We start from the raw sequence: 18,717 nt of genomic DNA, 5'->3' as shown, positions 1-18,717 counted from the left end.
ACTGATCATATTGGAATCTGCATTTGTATTAGCTGATACCAAATACTACAGGTATCAGACAAACTGGATCAGGACTTCACTCGTTTTTTGTTTTTTAGTTGATATGTATTGAGCTTTGAAAGTCTGATGAGGTCTGGTTTGGTATTGTTGCAGCTGAAATGCTGTCATTCATTATATTCTGACTCTTAGTCATTTATGTCCAAGTCTGTGTTTTATCAGCTCTTCAGTTGATTTCCTCTGCGTCCCTCATGGGGGTTTTTAAGATGACGCGTCCTTATCAGGACTTTTTCCTGGAACCTAATCCAGTTGCTTTTTGTGCTTTGAAGTCTCGTTCAGTGGAGGCATTTTGCCTTTATTTGACTGAGTGAGAACAGGGCATGTTGCAGTCAAAGCAATTCACTTCTGTGCAGATATCTCTCATTGTACAATTCTCTAAACCTCAGAGATGGTGCAACACTGTGTGTGTACCAGTACATGATGTTCTGCTGCTGAATGGTGATATAGCAAAGGTATTTGGTTTTGCAGATGTTGTCGACCCTAAGATGAACAAAAGCCTTTAAATCCATACTCTCCAATCCAGGTGGCACTATGGACCAGGTCCTGACTCCTGACCTGATTATTTCCTCTTCATCCCTTCTCATGCAACTCTGTTTTTAATTTATGTATATATGGCTCAAGGCTAAGCCCCCGAATAAAATGCTCTTTGCTTGGGTGAGAGCAGGGTTCAAAGGCAGGTTAAATTTATGATAAGTGAGTGCTAAAGAATTATGGGCACTGACTGAGGGCCCTGCAGTTTCTCCCACCCTGCAGAGCTGCAGCCATAGATTTAAAGGGAATGTTTCATGCAGGAACTCTCTCAAAACGTTTGGCACACTCCACTGTAAACTGGCTCCTTTACACTGGCTCAATGTCAAGATACTTGTGATGTCTTATACTGTCGAACTTTATAGCTATGGATTTGCTTCAGCCTTAGCAGGTCTCTGATTTCTTATATCACACGTTGACAAACTTAAGAAAATGGAGACTTATTTCCCAGTGGATTAGATGAAGCCCCCACTTGTCTAATTGGCATTGTTTCACTCATATTCAGTAGTTTATTCCTGTATTGGCTTTTGTCTTTTATTGTTAGTGCTACATGACAAAAGATGACAAAAGATCGTCGACACTAAGTAAATGTGCAGTAATTGAGATATTTCTGTTCCACAGAACTAACCACAGAACAAAATAGGCCTCTGAGAGCTGGATAATTTTAGCATGACGTCGACCTCAGAGCAGTTCTGTTTGGCTCATGTTCAAAAATATCAGCAGGCTGTTTACTTCTGCTTCGTGTCTGGTTTGCTGTTTTATACCAAATGAAATAAAAGCCCACAAAAGCCGAGTTTATTCAGATAAAGGCCTTCAGTCTCTGGCTGACGTGGGTTTTTCTGTAAAGTGTCTAAAGATTAACGGATTCAGTCTGTGCAACAATGTCGTTCTTTTTAAGGTTTGATTGTGACATAAAAACTCTCAGTCAGAGCTGGACCAACAGTTCGGACCAGAACCAGAGAGACACACGTCCACTCCTCGTTCTGTCAGTGTTTTACACCATGACAGCTTTATAACTTTATAACAGCAGCCACTGCTTTTATGCTCATTCATTTCGTCTCTGTCCAGGTCAACTTATCATATCATAAAACTGTGAAACACAACATTTTGTTTTACCCTGGAAGTGATGCAGACAGTACACTTACTTTACAGCTCTATTCATCAAAAATGAACCCATCACAAAACTAGACCAACCAGATTGATTAAAAAAACCTTTTGCCAGCTTCAAACTCTTTTCTTTGTAGCTTTCGTATGTTTAAATTATTTCCATTCATATCTGCACCATGAGGATACATATAATACGCAATAAAGAAACAAGTGAAGAAAATACATTCGCAAAATGCTAAATACTAACTGAAACTGTAGTTTTACTACGTGCTTACTATGTACTACTGCATCCTCGCTTCACCAACATGTGTCTGTGATGCCCAGCACAAAGCAGAGCTGAGGCAACTGAAGTCTAAAAGATTGTTCGCAGGGATGATGTACAGCATCATAACACAGCAGAGGTTCAGGAGAAGAGTTCAGAATGTGAGCTGGCTTTGTTCTATGAAACACTACATGATGCCCGAATGCTTCTTCTCTTTGCTTTCATGTGGATGTGAATGCAGCACCACAAATGTCTCCCTGATCCGACCCTCAGGACGTCTCTAATCAGAGCCTGATGGGTGGACTCATGTCCTCCATCAGATTTATTGGTTTTAAAAGAATGTTGGACTGAAAATACTTTTTTTTTTTTGTATATTAGAAACAGCTTGGCACAGAAATGGTTTTGTCCCTTTAACTCCTTCTCTCTGTGTCTGTCTCAGAGCCCTTGTGTTATGACTGGGGCGAGTCCAATGAGGGGGTGGTCTCCATCATGGAGGGGGAGGCCGGTTGGCTCTCCTGTCCCCTTTTCTCTCATCCCTCCGTCTACAACTACACCTCCACCCAGAAAGCCGGACACAACCTCTTCTGGTACCGTCTCCCTGAGGGTCACGACCTGGAGCAGCCCATCAAATACAGGTGCAGCACCAACACCTGAGCTGTGAACACTGCCCCAAAGCTCTGCCACCTTCTTTAAGTGAAAGTGATTCTTAGTGATTCCTTCTCTTCACATATAATTTGTCTGCTTTCATTAGTGCTAAAAAAAATTGATTTTGTTTTGCTTTTTTATTTATTTTTTTGATTTTGAAGAACTTAATGCAGACATGTCTCCTGTGATCGTCCTGATGCCGATATCAGTGTTCTGCATTTGTGTGCCCGTAAAACGTGTCAGATATTGTAACCGATACTAAATTAACCTCTGCATGTAAGTGGTGGGGGAACAAAATCCCGTGGGTTTGAGCTGTTTTAAGAGAATTGATGAGGACAAAAGTGAAGCTGCTGTGCTAAAGTCTAATTGGGCTCGATTTGAGCTCCCTGAACCTCAGTCACAGATGGAGAAAAACCGTTTTATTTGCTCCAATGCTAATTTAATGTACAGCTTACACTTTAATTAAATTTTATTCTTAACTTATTTTAACATTGAGATTATACTGGTTTGACACCAAAACGCATGATAAGTATGATACATGATATATCATGTGTTATACTATGTTATACTATCATGTGTATCTGCTACCGAAAGAAGTAACTATAAATAATATGGTGATTTAACAGTAAAGTGCCTTAACATTCGTCGATCGGTATTATTTATTACTTTATTAAGCTATAAACTATATGGGCCACAGGAGACTTTTTACTGCAGTTTGAGATCCTTTTTCTTTCGATACCAAAAGCGCCTGAAGTGGTAACAGAGTAGTTTAAAACACACGTTTAGTTAAGTAAAGGCTCTGTGCACTTTCTCCATCTCTGTTCACACCTTGTGCTAAGTTAAGTTTATTATTTGCCCAAAAGTATGAATGAGGAATGAAGGTTGTGATGGGTTTAATTATTTATATGAAAATGAAAATATCTGACTCTAGTTAGCATTAAAATAGTAGGTTCAGTCTGATTTGGTTGGTTATTTATTGAAGTGGACTGGTAGAAGCAGGGGTGTCTGATGGAGACACTGTGGGGGGAACAGATTGATGGAGTGCACTCTAATGATCTCTCTTTGTAGGCGAGCGGCTTGATTAGCGGCGTTAGACTTTGTTCTAACGTCACTCTAATTGAAACGTATCTGACTCTGAATGATGAATGATGCTGATTGTCCTCTGCAGCTCACGGCTCAGCAAAGACGGAGAGAGACTGTGGCTGCAGCCGGCCACCGCCGCCGACACTGGACTGTACATCTGTATGCTTCGGTAAGACGCACAGAGACGAGTGGCAACTCACCACAGACTTTACGATGGTCAGATGATTTTATTTCATTTCCGTCTGCAGAGACACACACAGACAACCATTCACCCACATTCACACCTACAGGCAATTTAGAGTCACCGTCCAACCTAACATGCATGCGTTTGGACTGCGGGAGGAAACGTGAGGAAACCCACACAAGCACGGGGAGAACGTGCAAACTCCACACAGAAAGGCTGCAGCCGGGCCGAGTGACAGTGCTGATGTTGAAACACCAAACAGTCACTCAGCCTCTTTCTTGTTTGAAAGTCATTGAACTAAGAGACAGAAGATGATCCCAAATGACACAAATGACTAAAATTACTCACAATGGGACCACAAACCATAAAACACCTACAAAGACACGAAATAGACTAAAAATGACTATAAATGATGGTATTGATCATACGTTTTGTGCCTGGGGGGGTGAGAAGGCATTTACCTGCCCATTTTCTCACACTTCATCCATGGTTTAAAGTTAAGACCACACTCCTCAGCCCTGTTGTTAGGTAACAGCCCCGTAGACTGAATCCTTGAAGCCCAGATTTCTGCAGGGAGACCGCTGGTTTCTACAGCCACTCTCTAAAAAGAAGGAACAAGAGAACAATCCTGGCTGTTGTCTAGTCCCACAGCAGTTTTTTGGTTCATGTATCAAAGTATCTGATATCAAAAAAACAATGTATTATTACCACAGGTGCGCAAGGATGCGTCTCTTCTGACTTCATTACAGTGGATCAGTATCATCACTCCTGTAGAAGTTAGAACCAAATCCTCTTTCCAGACCTATAGAGCGTCCATCCAGCAGCTCAGAAACTAGACCTGATCCTTCAGACAAAACAGTGTCTATCCTCTGTTTGGCCGCTCGACCCTTAACCAGCTAAAGTGGCTCTGAGAGCGTCTTAAAAATGTGCTGCTGCTCAGCTCCGGGGATTACAGGAGCTCAGATGTGACCCGGCAGCTGGCCTCAGTCCAGACCATGTGACGCTGAGCAGAGCAGCAGCCTCCAGGTCAAAGTGCTCCAGTCTGTGCACCATCAAATCATATTATATTTATACTGTGTAGCACAATTTTGCTCGGGAGGCTTTACAGCTGAGTCAGATGAGGAAAAACATCCCAAGACATTTAAATGAGTAAGTTTGTATTTTAAAACCTCTACAGAGTCAGAGTCAAGTTATTCCAGAGGAAGGAGGCCTGATAGGAAAGAGGCTAAGCATGAGATGGTGAGCAGGGAGCTAATGATAGAAAGCTGAGTCTGAGGAGCTGTGCTGTGACTAATGATCATTTTATTATCAGTTAATTGACTCATTATTTTCCTAATTAACCAGTTAATGGTTCATGTCAAACAAAAGTTAACAGAACGAACAACTTTCCAGACGTCAAACCTCCAAATGTTGCATCATAGCTCAAGCTCTGAATTCTTCAGAGGGGCAGAACAAGGGCACAGAACAATCAGCAAAAACTTGAATCTATCAGTTATTCTGCAGTTTAAACTGCACTGACGTCAAACTGGAAGTTTCCATTCAACATGCAACCGATCTGAACTGAAAGGGTTTATGGGACACACGTGAAACATCACTAACACAGAGTCAGTGAGAAGATGGAGATAAGACCTCAGTCTCTGCCAGGAACATGTTAACTGTTGAGCTAAAAGTCACCGCAGATGTTATCTGCGTGTTTGATCGCAGCAGAAACGCTGATGTCTTTGCTCTGATGCTTTTTGGACTGTTTTTGTTGATGCTGGATGCATTTTACTGCACTGCATGTTAAATAGGACACGGCCACAGTAACGATGTACAGATACTGCAGCTGCAGAGCTCTCTGCCCACTCTGATCTAGTTTTGTCTTCCTGTGTGGTGAGACGTCACATCCTGCTTCATCCGTCTCATCATCTTCTGAGATACACTAAGGAAAATACCATCAAAACTGTCCTACTTGTTTGTGGGTTGCTGTGGTCTGCACCTCATGTCTTACATTTCCTTTTTGTATCTTCTTTGCAAAGCTTTGCTGTGGCCAAACCTGTTGAGCCATAAATCCCTGAGAGCTTTGCTGAAACATGTCTTACAGTCTAATTATGTCCCCTGTCTCTGTCCTGCAGCAACAAGACGTCCTGCAGTAAGATCGCCATGCGTCTGAAGGTGTGGCAGCGTGACGAGGTGGTCGGCCGTTTTGACTGCCAGCTTCTGGGTGCCATAACAAGTAGTCATGAGGTCATTCCGCAACAGGAGGGGAAGATCCTGGAGTGTCCACACCTGCAGGATGTTAATAAGATGGCCGACAGCAAGCCAACTGTCTCCTGGTACCATGTGACGGTAGACGGCCTGGTAATACACCCCCCATGTCTTTAGTAGTTGGTATTTTAGAACAACCTGAAGGAAACCTCTGCATCAGACTGTAACAGAGTAAATGAAAACCTTTAAACCATCCTCTCTCCCTCTGCTCTGTCCTGTCTGTGTCAGAAATGTAAAGAGTGGCTGCAGTGGACAACCGACTGGCAGCAGGAAGGAGACATTCTGCACGTATACGTTATGTCGAATTTGTATCAGGGTTTTTTTGTCTGCACAATTCAGTACCTGAGGAAGGGAATAGCCCTCAACTTCACCAGGAGCATCAACGTCACTGCAGTCTGTGAGTCACCCGTAGCACTGCTGCGCATTCAAACACAGCGATGAGTATAACTGTGCAGGTGTTGACTTTTCTGTTGGATTCTATTAGATCCATCGGCTCTGCCCAAAGAGCCCAGAATCCTGCGTCCCACCAAAGACTACGTCTTCATCGTCAAACAAGGTAAATGACCAGCAGAACCAACTGTCAGAAAATCAATACAGTACATTTGACAGAAGGAGGCTTAAACTTTGTAAGCTCTGATTAAACAGTCTGGCCCCTCCCTCCTACCCACTGACACCAGTTTGTCTCGTCTGTGTGGGACTGTTGTAGATCTCTGACTTTCAGAGGTTAGCTCTGACTTCACACTCTGGCTCTGTTCCCAGCGCCCCCTCAACCTCTCAAGCCCCTGGACCTGTTCCTGCTTAGCCTCATGTTTGTTTCTCCAAACTGATCGATGACATTTTGTATCGGTTTCATTGGATCAAAGTGTGAAACGAACTGCAGAAAACGTTTCTACTTAAATGTGGGGTTTCACCATCATTATGCTTCTAAACTCTTTTAAACAGTTGGGTCCCACCTGACTCGGTGGCGAATTATGTGGACGGCGTGCTGTATTTCTATGAGGCTGCAGACACATTGATCAGAGAAGATGACAGTCAGAGGTTGTTGTTAAAGGACGTGGTTGTCACGGTGATGGAGTGGTACAGCAGGGGCATTCGCTGCGGTAACTTCTTATTGATCAGAAACGATCACTGAATTAGAAGAGACTTCAGCTGTTTTCTGAATCCTATTTCCAACAACACATCAATGAACAATCGCAGTTGGGTTTAGGAAAGTTTAAGCCCCCATTAGCTTTTTGCTTTTTTGGGGGGGGGGTTAAGTTACGAGGGTTAAAGAAAGCTTTTGTAATGCACTTAAAAAAAGTGTTTTACAAGCTTATTGATGATAGAAATGCTTTTAGTTTGATGGATTTCATCATTGACAATCCTGTGGTGGTGTTGTCACAGCAAGGCACCTGCAGCCAGAAACTGGTTGGGTTTTTGTTTTTGTTTTTTAATCGGTCTTAATAAATGACTCACAAATTACTCCGTTCAATAAATATAAGGCCTTTCTTTTGACTGGCTGCCCACTGTTTCCTGATGAGTTCCAGCAGCTCCTCCACCTGCAGCTGGACCCTCAGGACACAAAGTGACTGTGGCAGTGATGGAGACACAGAGCGGCTCGGAGGGGATTCAACATTTTGAAAAATTAATCGAGCGTATTGAATTAGCAAAGGCTGCGGGAGTTGTCTCATAAAGCAGAACAAGCTGTTCGCAGCATGTACAGACCCACTTGTCCCGTATGGACGCAAACGCCATGAAACCACACATCAAATACACACAGTGTGAATATTACTGCTGATGAAACAGCACAGCAGCCCGAGCTCAGTTTGATGAATGTATAAAGGAAATGGGTTTTTATGTCCACACTGCTCTTCACTGCTTCATGGTTGATTCTTCGGCAGCTTCGTTAACGTGGATTCAAGCGTGAAATATTACCAACAACATCAAAATAAAAATGAGAAAACCAGACTTTATGACCTACAGTATTTTAGTGAAGGGGTCGGCCATTCAATAAATTGTGAATTAGATTAGATTGCTTTATTAATCTCCAGCAGGAGACTAGTTTGGTTTCCCTGCACAATGGTAAACAATAATTAGAAATGAAATATGAGACAACATTAGACAGGTCAGTGCAATAATAACACTAATAATCTGATACACATTCCAAAAGGATAAAAGTCAGCCACACATTCAAACACAACCTCAGAGAGACAAATATGATTCAAATGTGACAAAAATGTGCTGAAATCTAGAGATATAATGAAGATGCATAATAGATATAATGAACACGAAAAGGAACAAAACACATCAAAGACTCGAAACTAAGAAACTCAAGGCACCAACACAGGACTCAGACCTACACACACAAAACAGAAAATAAGTTAAAGACTCACAAACACGACCACATACACACAAAGCAGCAACAAAGAGACCAGATCAGTCACAGGAAAGAGTCTGTGGCCTCAAAAAAGCCCCAGACATGTGAAGAGACAATGGCAGAGAGGTACAGCAGACAGAGGCTAACACGCTTTCACCACCTGCTTTAAAGACCCGTTAATTAGTTTTATGCAGGTGTGTGTGTGTGTGTGTGTGTGTGTGTGTGTGGGACTCAAATTACTGTGTGTTGTCATTTTATGAGACCAAATATAATATGAGCTCATGAATTAAATACAGAGAAATAATGGAGAAATAATACTATGTGTTATTTGTTGATAACATTTGCTATTATTCTATGAAAATCAGACACGGAGGTGCGTCTCGTGTGCAGAGGTCTGTTCCCCTACCTGAACTCTCCATGGGACATTTGGTGGACGGTTGATGGGAAGACAGTCGACAAACTCACAGATCACAGATTTTCCAAAATCAACAGGTAATGTGTGTGAAAGAGGCTTAACAGGTTTACAGTGGAGTAACAACACACTCCAACATTATTTTAAGACACGACACTACACACTGACAATGCAGTACTAGCTACTGTGTAGTACACACTAATAGTACATTATGCACATTCATAATGCAGCAACACAAACAAACTCATACCCTCATACCACAGTACAGTACAATACACACTGCTGATGCACTATACTGAGTATACAGGGTCTGTGTGTGTTCGAAGAATGGTTTCCTACGACTACGGAGACCGGACCGAGGAGAGTGAGCTGGTGATCCAGGACTTCAGGTATGAGGACCTGAAGAAGGAATACAGCTGTTCCGTGAAGAACGAGAGAGGCTTTGAGACCCGCAGAGCTCAGCTAGAGGAGGAAGGTGAGGAGTAAACTCAGACCTCTGATAAGGATTACACCTGGACTTGCTTGGGTCCATTGGATAACCTTCAGATGTGTTTTGTCATGTCAGTTTCGCTGCCAACCGTGGAGCTGGGTTGTGGTCTCAGTGTGACCCTGGTCCTCATGCTGCTGCTCTTCGTGATTTATCACGTCTTCTGGTTGGAACTGCTGCTGCTCTACCGCTCCTGGTTCGGCACTGACGAGCGGCACACAGGTGACTCGTCTGTTTAACGACGTGGATCAATAAGTCTTATGATTTTATTGCAGGGCGTCTCATTGTAATTATCATGGACAGTGTTTTCTTTGGCCTTTTAAGATTTGCTGGGTCAACAAGTTTTAATTAATACAGGTTTTTTGTATAATTGAAATAAAAACACCAGCAGGAGAAAAATAAGTAATAAAACCTGCAGCACTGTTTTTGCCAGATACAGTAAATAATCAGATCCTTCAGTTTACATGTCCTGGAACTAAATTTCTTCCCTTTATCATCTTTTATCATCCAGCTGCAGTTTGGGAGCATTTAGATTATTACAGCTTACATTGTGGAGGAGAGAGTAATTTCTTTCTTTCACGCTGCCAGGTTTGTTCCATCAGCACTAAAAACAGGACATTGGACACTGTAGTTCGTCTTAGGACAGACAGTGAGGAGATAAGACTTTTTTAGAAAAGCTTCCTGAAGTTGTCTCCAGTAACATTTACAAATTGGTTGTAACAATCTAAATGAGAGCAAACAGTGCATCATGGTGCCTCAGTCCAAATTACTAGCTAAAAAGCAGGAGAAGTAAAAGTACACTTAACGCAGAGTGTCTCATGTCACGTCAGTGAATATGAGATATTTGGATAATGATTGTTGAGCATTAATGTGCGGACTTTAACGACCTTATACATTTGGATAAATATGTTAATTTCTTTACTGAATTTCACAACAAAGTCTGATTATACTGTATTTAGATTTTGGAATTAATTTTTTAAAGTATCATTATATTATATATTATTAACATTATTATACAGTAACAGTAATATTATTTGCCTCTGAAATGTTCTGCGGTCAAAGTTTAGAGTAGCAGAAAGTGAAATCCTCAAGTAATAAAAGAAATCCCTCAAATGTTAACTGGACCTAAGTGCAGTACTAAATGTACTTAGTTACTCGTCACTGCTAACTGTCATTTCTTTGTGTTAAAGGAGCAGGCTCCTACTTTAAGGGTTCAAAACACCACAAAGTCAATTTAGGTTAATTACGAATACTACAGTCCTTATTCATCTCTGCAGGTGTTAATGCGAGTATAGTTTTGATGAAGCACTACGTCAAAACTCATTCAATGGAAATTAGTCTACTCTTATCAAACTCTTACCAGGAAATTCATTTGACATTTATTTTGACAGGCGTTTTGATTTCCTGTGCAGATAATGTGGAAACATATACACTAATCAAAAATGTAGTTTCCTGAGGTGAAAACATGTGTAATTGTGTGTGTGTGTGTGTTATCAGATGATAAGCAGTACGACGTGTACATTTCGTATGCCAGGAACAGCGAAGATGAGCAGTTTGTTCTGTCAACGCTGCGCAGAATTTTGGAGAACGAGCTCGGATACTCAGTGTGTATCTTTGACAGAGACAGTCTGCCAGGAGGGAGTGAGTACTCACTTGTACTGCAGTACAGTACACTGTTATAATGCAGTACACACAACACACTCGTACAGCTCAACACACTCCTGCAAACACTTATCCTAAGACACTACACACTGACACTGCAGTACAGACTATTGTGTAGTACACACTAGTACTACATTCATAATGCAGTAAAGACAATCATACTGCTGAACGCAAACTCATAATGTAATACATGTCATACTACAGTAACGTACATAAGACACAGGTATTGTTGAACACACTGATGCTAACCTACATGTACTGCAGTAATAACCAATACTACAGCACACAAAAAGTAGTACACAAAATTATAGTACATTTACATATGGTACTGCAGTGCAGTAGACACTGATGCTACACTACTTTAGCACAGTGATGCAGAATAGTACAGTATGTCCTACAGTGTACTACAGTACACAATCTTACTACAATATCAATACACAGCTGTAAGTATTTACTAGTACTAGTGCTTTGTTACTATTCTTGGTGTTTCTGTTCTGCTGGGACTGTGTTGTACAGCTGCACGACCATCCACCTACCTGCTACTACTACTTTTACTACATGTGGCAGGAGCTACTAGCACTACTTGTATTCTTGCTGCTACTACCATTGTTGCTGCTACACTTGTCTTCATCCTCCTCGCCTCTACTCTTTAAGCAGCTACAACTGTCTAATGCTGCTACTCCTTATTTATTTCAAGATTTTTCAAGATTCAACAAGTTTATTGATCCCATAGAGAAATTGTGTTTCCTTCTTACAGCTGCTCTCGGCATTAAAGTAGAACGAAAGGAAAAGAACATCCACCAAACCAAGACAATACAAACTATGATCAATTAGTAAGAAAAAATCCAGCTAGAGGAATAAAAATAAATGAAATAAAAATAACAAATGAAGTAAAAACAATACTATTTGTCCATTTTGACCATTCAGTCCCCCTCCTTTTTACAGAAGGGGGGTGAGTGAACAGCTGAATGGCCACTGGGAGAAACGATCTCCTGTGTGGTTCTGTGGAGAACTTGACTGTGATGAGTCTCCTCTGTGCAGCCAGCTCACAGTGGACTGGGTGGGAGGGATTGTCCAGGGTTCTCCTGAGATGGTGAAGAGGGGCCTGAAAGCTGGCTGCGACAGAGTGTATGATGTCACACGCATTGTGTGAGGAGACAGAGGGAGGAATATAGACTGCGATCAATAAGACGTGTGACAAATCTCTGGGCACATATTGAGTCTACTGCTGCAATTTCCTCAGTACTAGTGGCAGTATTTTGCCACATGTAATACAAGTACTTCTGCTATTCCTGAAAGATTCCAATAATGCCGCTTCTGCTTCCTACTGTGTGATTATTGTGCTGCTTCTCTGCTAGTCCTACTTCTGCAGCTTCTCTCAACATTTCTCGTACTAGTTTTACTGTAAACCTGCGGCTCCTACTCAAATAGCTCCTTCTTAAACTTCTTCTGCTGTTACGTTGGAGACACGAACCAACAAATACATACACATACATGCAAAGACTTCATCCCTCCATCCATGCATTGTCCATCATCCCTCCCTCCACCCCCTCCTTTAATAACCCCCTCTGTCTCTGCAGCTATCACTGATGAGACTTTGAGTTTCGTGGCTCGTAGCCGCCGCCTCCTGGTGGTGGTTAGCCCGGGCTACGCCTCTCAGGGCTCCCAGGCGCTATTGGAGTTAAAGGCTGGCATCGATGGCATGGCACTGGGCGGACACCTGCGAGTGATCCTAGTCCAGTACAAGCCGCTACAAAGGCGGGGCTGGGTCAGGGAATTGAGGAGGGCCCGGGTGGCCCTGGCTTTGGTCCGTTGGAAGGGCGAGAAGTCCAAGGCGCTAACGTCCCGCTTCTGGAAAAGGCTGAGGGTGGAGTTGCCTATGAGGAGAGTTAGCAGCGAGGAGGAGAAGGGGAACAGCAAGGAGTTGGCACTGATGAGGATGTCCAGTCAGAACAGCACAAACTCCCAGACAGGTCTCATCACCAACACCATCAAAGACCCACAGAAAGTCTTCATCAAGGCAATATAGCCAGGACCGAGCTCTGCAGCCTGTCTGCAACGTTTCAGTCAGAAAACTTCGTAGTTTCTTAAAATAATTTAAAGTTTGCTTTCTCCACAGAAGAAACATTTTTAAGGATGTTGTAGGTTTTAGCTCGTTCTATCAACGATGGTGGAGAACAGTCGATGACCCTGACTTTCTTCAGAAGCTTTTATCTAGAGAGAAGTTTCCATTTTTTTTGAGAGTTATTGGCTCTGTATTCTCTGTAGTCATTTGACTACAACATGAGTTTAACATGTCTGCACCAAGTACGAGCAGGGAAATTTGGTCTGGACCAAAGTGGTGGAGGAAGGAACTCACTGAACTCACTCACAATAATCCCCCAACAGCCACGACAGAAACATGGCACAAACTTTTGATACATTTACAAAATTTTTCTTTTTAAAAGTTTGTAAAATGTTTTAATGACCAAAGAAACATTCACCATTTTTTAAATACAAAAATATAAATATTATCAGTAATTTGCAGCATTAATGAAATTTATATCCAACCTCAGTCTGAGGCTGATATTATATAGGATCAGGACATTTCATGATCGGGTCATTATTGTGTTGGGTTAGCAGTTCACCACAGATGGAGAAAAGGAACATAAAGTAGGAAGAAAACACTCATTTCACTTCTGAGACAGAGAACAAGGTAAATGTGATTAACTTTTTTATGGCTTCACAGCTTCGTTATTCATTGACCACCTCATTCCGCAATCATCATAAATGTAATTTTATCTGCACGCTATCCAGCATTAGCACCTGTTTTTTTTGTGTCATAGAACCTTATGTTAGAACCAAGTCGCACCTTGTTGCTTCTTATTTGTGCAAAGAAAGCAGATGGACACATAGATAAAAGCAACTTTGTCTAGGACAAAGATTTTAGGACATTGCAGAATCATTTAAGCAACCTCTCCAAAAAGCATGTTCAATGTTTGACATCCTAACTGTAGCATTTTAATGTGCGTTTGACTTACAGAAAGACGGCTAAGGCTAAAACACATTCAGGCTCTAGTTTTGCATGGTTTACATGATCAACAGTAAATTGTGACCTTTTCTTGGCATTAGATGAAAAGTTAAGAAATCACCATAGTCAGAAGGCTTTTCCTCTGGGGACCATAAATGTCTGAACTAAATTTTATCCCAATACTTGGTTATTGTTACCAAGATAAACAGCAGCACTCTAGACCAAAGTCTAAAATTAAGTGCCATTTCTATTGACAAAGGTACAATAGTTTTAGCTAAATATATGTTGATAGAGAAAAGCTGGTCCTAATCCAGTTTGTTTTTAAATGTCATTTAATACAATATTCTAAAAGAAAATGTATTGTATTGCATCTCTTCTCATTCACTCATTCACTTCAGTACAGTCAGGCTTTTCTTGCAGCTGCATCTAGGGCCCAATTAAAGAGCTACAGCCAATGCAAACATTCAGTTGTGATGGCAATTATACTTTGGTTTCAGTTTCTTATGGACACTTTGGGACATCTATTGCAAGAACAATCAAAACAGAAATAAAGTTGGGTGTCATCTGCATAAAGACTGATTGATAGCAGCTACACCAAAGGAAACAGAATCACAGAGGAGTTCATGCTCTGCACATTTCACATTTTTGGGAAAATGTATTTCAACAGCTAAACATACTACAGTCATTACTATGAATACTTACAATTTCTATGCACTTTTTATACTGTTCATTTTAATCTATACACCAGTTGTCAATATCCTGATCATCTGTAACACTTTTAAAAACTGTATCATAAAGGGAGAATGCATCTGCACTTTGTCATGCTCTAAAGTTTATATTTAACAGTTTACAGTATTCCATTTATTTTCTTTAATAAATGTATTTTTTCTCCAATGGTATGTTGTCATCACGATTCATTTCCATGTTGTTCATTTTATGTCATTCCATTCACACACACACACATGCCAATAAAGTGAATATGTTTTGTAGTCTGCATTTGGAGTTTTTATATAAATGGAGCACTGGCTGCTTGTAATGTGAGACTTACAGGTCAGGTTAAGAAGCAGTTTATAGCTGTGCCACACATTTAACAATTGGATATTAGAAAGTAAAGTTAAGTGAAACAGCTGTATGCTCTTGATAAGTGGTGGGAAAGTTATTGAGATGCATGTTTTCTAAACCAACATTCTTCTTTTCCTTTGGGCTGTTTCCTTTCAGAGGTATCTACAGTGAATCATGTGACTCCATCTAACTCTGTCCTCTGCATCCTCTTCTCTCACACCCACTAACTTAATGTCCTCCCTCGCTACATCCATAAATCTCCACTTTGCTCTTCCTCCTAGGAGATTTGTGTCATGATTCGCTTGTTTAATTTGGCCATGTGTTTTACATCGGATGACCTTCCTGACACAACCCTCTGCATTTATCCAGACTTGGGACTGGTTCAAGAAGACACTGGCTTGTGTCCCATTGCGGCTGCATTTTTCCAAACCAACTATTAAGTCTTTTCTTTTTATATCACTAAAACATTAAAGATCAATGGCTTCTCCCTTCAGGGGTCAAGACAGAGAACTGTCCTGCACGTTGATTTGGCATGAGTCTTCCTGCCACAGCCCTCCCATTTTATCGGGATTCGGGACCAGGCTACACTTAGTGGCGTGGGATTTGAACTCGCAGCCTTTTGTATCCCAACCCAATGTTCTACTACTGAGCCACCAGGGCGTCTGTAATATACAATTTTTCTGTGTTCACACAGTGTTAGCTCTATATATGAGCAGCCAGGAAATCCTGGCTATTTAATTAGTGAATGCACATTATTGTAAAATTTGTCATAAAGTCATAATGTGAAACATTTGCTATTTGCAAGATTGACCAAGAAAGATGTACACAGAAATTTGTAAATATTGTAGTTAGATTGGAAAAGGATAAACTAAAGTAAATTTCAATGCATCTGAAAACTACATGCAAACATGTTACTATGCAAAGGTACAACTACTGCAGACCTGCTGTGTACAACAGCTCCGTTTGGAGGATTTCTGTTAATCTTTCTCTGAAACTCTTTCATTAACCTACGCTGGCAAGAAGAAGCTGAGAAACCCCAAGAAATTATTTTGTTTACATTGAAATGTTAAAAATTAAAAATAAAATACCAAAACACAGAAAACAGGTTTAATCGTTTACCTGCTACAACTTGATCAGCAGGTGACTAAATGATTTTCCAGAAATGAAAGTGCTAAGATGCACAAACAGTGGATTTCAGATCACCGGAACAAAGTCTTGTGGACTGATGAATCAAAGTGTGCGGTGATTGGATCCAGAACGTGTCAGATGCAGAGCTCATAAAACTATGATGGATGCCTTCCTAACAATATCAGTGAAGCCTGGAGGTGGAAACGTGATGTGGGGATGTTTGCCTATGAGAATGTGGGTGATCAGCTTTGTGCCCGGTGTCCTCAATCATCACAGATACCACTGCGTACTGAAGCCACCTGAGATTCTCTGTGGCCAACGAATGATTAGGAATAACTTCATTTTCAAGACAATGACCCCAGACATGCCTGGTTGTGTGAGAATTGTCTGGAAAACTCTCAGCAATTAATTGGCCAGCTCATTGCCCAGATCTGAACCCCATTGAGCTTGTGTGGGACAATCTGTGCCAAAGGACCACTGTCCAATCAGCACAGCAGAATCTTTGGGAAAATGTGTGTTTTTTGAAACATTTTCAACTACTTTATTGAATAAAACCAACAATACATAACTAAAAATCTTTAGGTGTTTCCAAACCTTTTCTTGCCTAAGTAATTTTCTCTTATATTTCTTAAATCTCTGGTGCTGAACTGCAGCAGCTACAGTAAGACTTTCCATTCCATTTCCCTGGAATTTAGTCCTACGGGACTTTTTAAAAAAGAATGTGGCATTGTAATAAGCAGCTCAGTTATGGGGAAATTTTCCGGTTAAGTCTATAGAAAGTATATCACCCATACAATAAAACCTTCCCTAACATTTTAACCTTATCGGCTAACAGGAGAAATAAATGACACAAGGATCTTGTTAGGTCATGTGAATGTTTGTTTTACTGAGTTTAATGGCTCATTTTAGAGATGAAGGCTCAGTGGTTGGTTATGCATTTGGTTCACTTTCTTAATAAGGGTAAAGAGTAGCACACTTCTTTTTATCCCAAAAGAAAACGTTGGGTTTCATCCTCAGAGGAACTTAAATTTCTTAAATTGAGTCTAATTGTCCATTGTAAAGCTCTGTCCTCACTAGTGTGTCTCAGAACAGCTTGTGAGGTCTTTGGAGGTCAGGTCTGAAGTGTGCACAGATTGTAGAAACTCACCATTATATGTCAAGCTGGTCCTTTCAGTCTTCTTTCTTTGTTCCTGATATCTGTTGTCTCTAACTCTTCATGTCTGTCCTCTGTCAGACCTGTCGCAGAACATCCTGGAATCGATGCAGCGGAGCCGTCGCCTCCTGTTCGTCCTTAGTCCTGACTCCATAGTGGAGAAGAGCTTCAGCCTCCTGGAGTGCCGTCTGGGTCTGTACCTCCAACATGGTCACCTGGCCTCCATCATCACTGTTGTGTATCGCTCAGTCAGTAAACTGGCCTGTGTGGAGGTGGCTCAGCTCCGGCAGGCTGCAGACAGTACTGTGTCGTGGCGAGGGATTCGATCTGAACCTCTGCATTCTCGATTCTGGCTTCGGCTGAGGCTGGCACTGCCTGTCCGGCCACTCGCTTTGGGCAGGAGGTTGATTGACAGCACATCGTCTCACTCAGATCTGGCTGCACTGGCGCTGCAGAGAGCGCAGCGGGTCCAGAGGCAGAACCGAAGAGAACGAGCCAATCAGAGCCACAGAAACAGGCAGGCTTCAGCAGGTCAGAGGTGCAGAGACTGGCAAGCTCCACCGAGAGGACGGGGCATGATGAAGAGGGGGGGCACATGCAGGAAAGAGGGGTCACAACACAGCAGGACCTGCTCGGTGTGCACTGGGTTTGTTGCACAGGTGGAAGCCAGTGGGGTGGAGCTTTCAGAGGAGAAAGGGATACAGCAGACGACACCTGGTAGAACCGGGATTCAGTCAGACCCAGTTCCAGACCCTGTACATGAGAAAAACTCAGCTCCTAATCCCACTCCTAACCCCACACCTGACCAGGACTCAGACCCTGAGTCTGCCTCTCTCCGCCCCATCAGTGAGCAGGACGATGCATGGAAACACAACCAACAGCAGCAAGTGAATGGTTCCAGGACTTCTGAAGAAAAATGATGGGGGGGGGGGGGGGGCCTCCATGGAGCATGTAGCAGTGGCTAAAGATAACTCTAACCCCACCCAAAATGAAGCCCAACAGTAAGTGCAGTCACATCAACATTCACTAAACATTGATACAAAATGGGCTCAGACACATTTGTTATCGTTTGTTACCTTTATCACTGTAGCATTCAGTCTGACCTTTGACCTGTGAAATCTGACTCTGAGATGAGGAGAAACTATGTAACGAGAAGTTTCCTTTTTAAACGTCAGGTTGCTGCAGGTGGTGTTTACGACCTGATCCCCTGTGAATATCATGAGATGGATGTTGGTCCTAATGTCGTCTGAGCCTTTGATACGCACCTTTTTTTCAAATTTACAGTAACATTACAAGTACACGGGAAGGTGGTAAAACATGATCTGATCTGAGTC

At 41.8% G+C, this 18,717-nt stretch overlaps 1 protein-coding gene across 2 annotated transcripts in view; it reads left to right on the top strand.

Annotated features, from left to right (window-relative positions):
- Window positions 1–18,674, top strand: part of il1rap (interleukin 1 receptor accessory protein) — a 28,655-nt gene extending 9,981 nt beyond the window's left edge. The window contains exons 3-12 of one of the 2 annotated variants that reach the window (XM_067506610.1): window positions 2,394–2,589; window positions 3,768–3,851; window positions 5,981–6,206; window positions 6,342–6,510; window positions 6,598–6,669; window positions 8,835–8,961; window positions 9,208–9,356; window positions 9,447–9,590; window positions 10,866–11,009; window positions 17,465–18,674. In XM_067506610.1, the coding sequence (XP_067362711.1) occupies window positions 2,394–2,589; window positions 3,768–3,851; window positions 5,981–6,206; window positions 6,342–6,510; window positions 6,598–6,669; window positions 8,835–8,961; window positions 9,208–9,356; window positions 9,447–9,590; window positions 10,866–11,009; window positions 17,465–18,303 (2,150 nt within the window). In that variant the 3' untranslated portion in view covers window positions 18,304–18,674. Of the gene's footprint in view, window positions 1–2,393; window positions 2,590–3,767; window positions 3,852–5,980; window positions 6,207–6,341; window positions 6,511–6,597; window positions 6,670–8,834; window positions 8,962–9,207; window positions 9,357–9,446; window positions 9,591–10,865; window positions 11,010–12,610; window positions 14,935–17,464 lie in introns of those variants that run through there. The other variant, XM_067506609.1, reaches the window with a different exon arrangement.
- The last annotated feature ends 43 nt before the right edge of the window (window positions 18,675–18,717 follow it).

Source organism: Channa argus, chromosome 6 (genome assembly GCF_033026475.1).
Source record: "Channa argus isolate prfri chromosome 6, Channa argus male v1.0, whole genome shotgun sequence".
NCBI lineage: Eukaryota > Metazoa > Chordata > Actinopteri > Anabantiformes > Channidae > Channa > Channa argus.
Note: the sequence above shows the minus strand (reverse complement) of the source record. Positions and strands in the feature narration are given on the sequence as shown.